The sequence below is a fragment of the Tribolium castaneum genome, chromosome 7 (assembly GCF_031307605.1).
Source record: "Tribolium castaneum strain GA2 chromosome 7, icTriCast1.1, whole genome shotgun sequence".
Taxonomy (NCBI): Eukaryota; Metazoa; Arthropoda; class Insecta; order Coleoptera; family Tenebrionidae; genus Tribolium; species Tribolium castaneum.
In genome coordinates, this window is record NC_087400.1 from 4,501,307 (window position 1) to 4,506,657 (window position 5,351).

The 5,351-nt window shown below is 33.4% G+C and overlaps 1 protein-coding gene across 1 annotated transcript; it reads left to right on the forward strand.

Annotated features, from left to right (window-relative positions):
- The first annotated feature begins 202 nt into the window (after window positions 1-202).
- LOC107398752 (uncharacterized) lies at window positions 203-2,193 on the forward strand. The gene is made up of 6 exons (XM_015983954.2): window positions 203-864; window positions 916-1,403; window positions 1,454-1,555; window positions 1,609-1,711; window positions 1,759-1,917; window positions 1,969-2,193. The coding sequence occupies exons 1-6, from the start codon at window positions 640-642 to the stop codon at window positions 2,014-2,016; spliced, it is 1,125 nt and encodes a 374-aa protein (XP_015839440.2). The 5' UTR covers window positions 203-639; the 3' UTR covers window positions 2,017-2,193.
- Window positions 2,194-5,351: the final 3,158 nt, after the last annotated feature.

The following is a 5,351-nucleotide window of genomic DNA, read 5'->3' on the forward strand; positions in this document are numbered from 1 at the left end:
TTTTTCTTGTTGTAACTAATTATATTATATTATTTATTATTATTATTATTATTATTATTATTATACAGACAAAAATTAAAGAAAGAAACAAAAATATCTAATCTCATAAGACACAGTTTGGTTCTAGGCATCTTTTTATTCACTGTTTGATATTAAATAGTTTATATTAGTTTAAAATTAGAAACAACTAAATGCAATAAATATTTTTCTTTATAACTCATTGAAACAGATCTTTTTAAGCGACAAATTGTACCTACCTGTCTGTAAGTAAACTGCAATTTCTTTCCCACAGCATAAAATTCTATTGATATACGTGGCATAGTTTTTTTGCAAAGAACAATAAATATTTAATTCAGAACACCTGATGGTTTTACAGTAAACTTTCCTTGAGCGCAAGACAAATAGAATTCTTAAGAAACTTACCCTTAATTATAAAGTAGACACATTGATAAAAAACGATTTTATTACAAGATGATCCAAGGACCTGTTGAATTTTTAACTAAAACGCAATGGAAATAAGATATTGCAAGGTCTGTGTCTTTGATGTTGTTCGTAATGACTGCAATTATATAAAATATAAAAAGTTGGTTGGAAAATATAAAAGCGATCCTTTTTCCCGCGACCTGCTAGTGTGTTAAAATGTCAAATAATGACGAAACGGATTATTTCAAAATCCCTCTTAAATTTTACAACTGGAGCGGTGTTCGCATAACCAGTAAAAAAATTCCGAAAATTATCTCGGTGTATATCCTTTACCCCATGATGATTGTTTTGTACGGTTTAATGATTATTAACATACGCTTCAATATTGACAGTCTTGCTAAATTTATAGAAGTCGGCATTTCGGTCTCTACTATGACCATTGTAATAAATTGTTTAACTGCTTGGTTTAGTTTAATTTAATGATTTTTTTAGATAGCTTTGCGGAAAACCTTGCTGATTAAAAACGGCTCAGTGTACGAGGATCTCCTAGAAACCCAAAAATTATACTGGGCGTATAATCGGTTTGGACAAGCCTTTGAGTCCACACAGCGAAAAAGGATGTACTTTTGCTTACTGGTCACGAAATTTATTATTGGTTACTCGTGTGTGTCGTTATCTTATCACTCCATTATTGCACCGATAATTATGCACGAGATGATTTTACCGCAACCGTGCTGGAATCCGGGAAATACCACAATTGGTCGCAACATAATTTTTTTTGTTGAAAACATTTTTTACATAGAAGGTACAAGTAATTTTGTCATTTTTGACTGTCTCTATTTTTTATTGGCTACAAATCTACGAATACAGTTCGCACTTTTACGAAAAGAACTCAATTCGATTGATTTTAAGGAAGACAGTGAGGAGAAATGTTTCGCAAGGTTGGTAAAATGCTCGCAATACCACAAACTCTTATTGAGGTAAATATATACGAGGAGTGAACGATATTATTTGTGAAAACTGCTTCTAGTGTACATAGGAAAATCAACACAATTTATTCTGCGTTTTTTCTCCTAACTTACGTTTTTACTATTACGTCGACCTGCACTCTGATGTTTGTTGTCTTTTATATGTAAGTTTTCAAGAAGGCGTTTTCAATTTGTAAATTTTGCAACTTGTTTTTAGGGAAGCTGATGCTGCATTACTTGGCAAAAGCATTTTTATCGTAATTATTTTGAACACTTTACTTGTGATGACGTTTATTCCAGCTGGAGAATTAGAAATTGAAGTAATAAGTCACGCATATGTGTTGTAAAGTGTTAATATTTATTTCAGGGTGAAAAATTAGCTATGGATATTTATTTTATGAATTGGTATGAAACGAGTAGTTTGAAGATTCGTAAATTTATTCTCTTCTGGCTAATGCGAGCACAGATTCCTCTTCAAATGACTGGGGGTGGAATGTTGGTAGTAAATAGACCTCTAGTACTTCAGGTATTATTATTGCTTTATTTATTTATTTATTTATTTTAATAATTTTTTTAGGCTGAACGTGTTTCCTACTCCTTGGCATCATTCTTGGCAAATCTATAAATTTGGCTTGTTAGCAGCTTTTAAATTTTCACCGCGATGTTGTTTTAATCTTGTTACACAGTTAACGCCACTCAAATCTTTTTTTTAATCAAGCAAATTACAAAAAACGCAGCAATATTGTTTTTTTCAAGCGATTTTTTTAGTTTTAGTCTATTATGTAGAAAATACACGTTTTCTCTAATAAAGTTTTGCAATATTACATATTAATTGCATAGTTTTTTTTTCTTCAAACCTAAACATTAATAGCATTATTGCAACTCTCTTCTCTTCTCTTCTCTAGTTCTTTTTTCTTCTAACCCTTCTATTTTCTAGCTCTTCTTTTTTCTGGTTTTTTTTTTCTAGCTCTTCTCTTCTCTAGCTCTTTTCTTTTCTATCTTTTTTGTTCTCTTCTCTCGCTTTTTTCTTCTCTGCTCTAGCTCTTCTCTTCGGTAGCTTTTCTGTTCTCTTCTTTAGCTCTTTTGTTCTTTAGCTATTTTTATTTCTAGCTCTTTTTTTCTCTAGCTCTTCTCTTCTCTAGCTTTTCTGTTCTCTAGCTCTTGTCTTTCTTGCTCTTCTCTTGTCTAGCTCTTCTTTTCGCTAGCATTTCTGTTTTTTTCTTTAGCTCCTCTGTTCTCTAGCTCTTTTTATTTCTAGCTCAATTCTTCTCTTTTCTAACTCTTTTTTTCTTTAGCTCTTATCTCCTCTAGCTCTTGCTCTTCTCATTTCTAGCTCTATTGTTTTTCTACCTCTACTCTTCCCAAGCTTTTTTGTTCTTTTCTCTAGCTCTTCTCTTCTCTTCTCTAAGTGTTTTCTTCTCTAAATTTTTTCTTCTCTAACTTGTTTTTTTCTAGCTATTTTTTTCTGTAGCTCTTCTCTTCTCTAGCTTTTCTGTTCTCTAGCTCTTCTCTTCTCTAGCTTTTCTGTTCTCTAGTTCTTCTCTCCTCTAGCTCTTTTCTTCTCTAGCTCTTCTCTTACCTAGCTCTCCTCTTCTTTAACTTTTCTGTTTTCTAGCTCTTCTCTCCTCTAGCCCTTTTCTTCTCTAGCTCTTCTCGTTTCTAGCTCTTCTCTTCTCTAGCTTTTCTGTTCTCTAGCTCTTCTCTTCTCTAGCTTTTCTGTTTTCTAGCTCTTCTCTTTCTAGCTCTTTTCTTCTCTAGATCTTCTCTTTTCTAGCTTTTCTGTTCTCTAGTTCTTCTCTCCTTTAGCTCTTTTCTTTTCTAGCTCTTCTCTTATCTAGTTCTTCTCTTATCTAGCTCTTCTCTTCTCTAGCTTTTCTGTTTTCTAGCTCTTCTGTTTTCTAGCTCTTCTCTCCTCTAGCCTTTTGCTTCTCTAGCTCTTCTCGTTTCTAGCTCTTCTCTTCTCTAGTTTTTCTGTTCTTTAGCTCTTCTCTTCCTAGCTTTTTTCTTCTCTAGCTCTTCTCTTTTCTAGCTTATCTGTTCTCTAGTTCTTCTCTCCTCTAGCTCTTTTCTTCTCTAGCTTTACTCTTATCTAGCTCTTCTCTTCTCTAGCTTTTCTGTTTGCTAGCTCTTCTCTCCTCTAGCCCTTTTTTTCTCTAGCTCTTCTCTTCTCTAGCTTTTCTGTTCTTTAGCTCTTCTCTTCCTAGCTTTTTTCTTCTCTAGCTCTTTTCTTCTCTATCTCTACCCAAGCTCTTCTCTTTTCTTTTCTAGCGTTGCTCTTCTCTAGCTTTTATCTTTTTTAGTTCTTTTCTTCTTTAGTTATACTCTTCTCTAACTCTTCTGTTCTTTTTTTTTTCTCTTTTCTTATCTTCTTAATTTTTATAAAATTTAGTGGCAGTAATATGTTAGCAAAACAGTTATGGTTTGGGGTCATTCAATATTTTTGTTAATTTAAAAATATAGAAAAAAGAAGATGGTCTTATGATACATAGAATAATTGAAACTATTAAATTCGTCTCATATATTTTAATATGCAGTATTCCTGGTTCCTTTTTGTCATAATTTTTTTGTTACACTCCATATAGAACTACCTGATTGGCTCTTTACTTTCTCACTAAAGGAACACATTTACCTTGAAACCAAATTTTTGGGTCAATTTTTTTTGATGTCACATTTTTTACTCTAAAACTTATTTACGCGTATGTGAAACAATGCAATTCAAATTTTCAACTTTGACCAAAACTGATAAAAAACAAGAAAAAGCTTAAAATAAACGACCATTGTAACATTGCAACCGACCATTTTTCATGTCGGAACACAAAACAAACCTTCTTTCATCATTTTTCACTGAACTATTCTTACTACAATATCAGAAAAGAATTTGTGTATTAAAATATTCCGAGCAAGTTTTGCTCCACTAACGTCCAGCTACCAGCACACATCTCGTCTTTTTTTGCTCTCGCAATTAGGTAGTTAAAAACTCTTCTACCTGACATATTAAACTAGTAAACTAGTGCCGACAATCGTGCAAGGCCATTTTTCTTAATAGCTTGGTAACTCCGAGCGTGATCTCGCCACTACTATAATTTAAGAAGGAAGAAGATTAAAAAAAATTGGTGGCCAAAGTACAAAATCGGTAAATGTGTAAACAAATCGGTCACTTCCCTGTTATGAAGACATTGAGGGCGTGGGTGTTTGATCAGGTTCAATCAACAATCATCTGATACAACCTGAACCAATCACCGCAACCATAGACTTAACAAAAAATAGAAATTTCAGTACAATTTGAATTTTTCTCAAATTTTAAAACTCGACGCAAATTATTCAAATTATTGCAATTTTCAAAAAAAAACTGGGTTATTGTGGTAGTGTTTATGGGTTTGTTGGTGAACTTTTTGAAGTTTTTGTTACTTCAGTGGTGCCGAAAACAGTTCTGGGCCTCTGGAACGGATGCAATATAACAATATTTACTTTAAAAATCATAATTGGTTTTGGGGCTACCCCAATTAGCTAAATGTAAGTATAGGTCTGGAAGGATATAATTCGGGGATTAGTTATTGAACCATTATCGGTGATCGAAGGCGCCTGGTTTCCACACTTGCCCATCATAGAGCACACCGCTAACAATCGTCCACACTTATCGCCCGATCTATACCCTCTCGAGTAAATATAGCCTGCGCTGGATTTATTAGACGCGACTATTTTATCGTCTCTACCATCGATTTTTTATCACATGTGCGATTCTAAACAAATTATTTCAAATTATACGAATTAGAAACTTTTTTCAAAATTCGCTTAATAAAATTTGTCGTCGGCCACACGCAGCCAGTGCAAAAAATATCAATTTTTGGCCAGAAACCGCAATGGTACCTACCATTATTAGCCGTCCCCACAAATGCCATAAATTCATGGGTACGTGGTAGTTATCGAAATGGGTCAGTTTTAATTACTCGGGCTACTAGT

Bases quoted from the DNA above. Each gene is read 5' to 3' on its own strand.
- LOC107398752 (XM_015983954.2), top strand. From the start codon at position 640: ATGTCAAATAATGACGAAACGGATTATTTCAAAATCCCTCTTAAATTT. The intron at 1,556-1,608 runs GTAAGTTTTCAA...ACTTGTTTTTAG, and splicing joins ATGTTTGTTGTCTTTTATAT to GGAAGCTGATGCTGCATTAC. The intron at 1,918-1,968 runs GTATTATTATTG...TAATTTTTTTAG, and splicing joins ATAGACCTCTAGTACTTCAG to GCTGAACGTGTTTCCTACTC.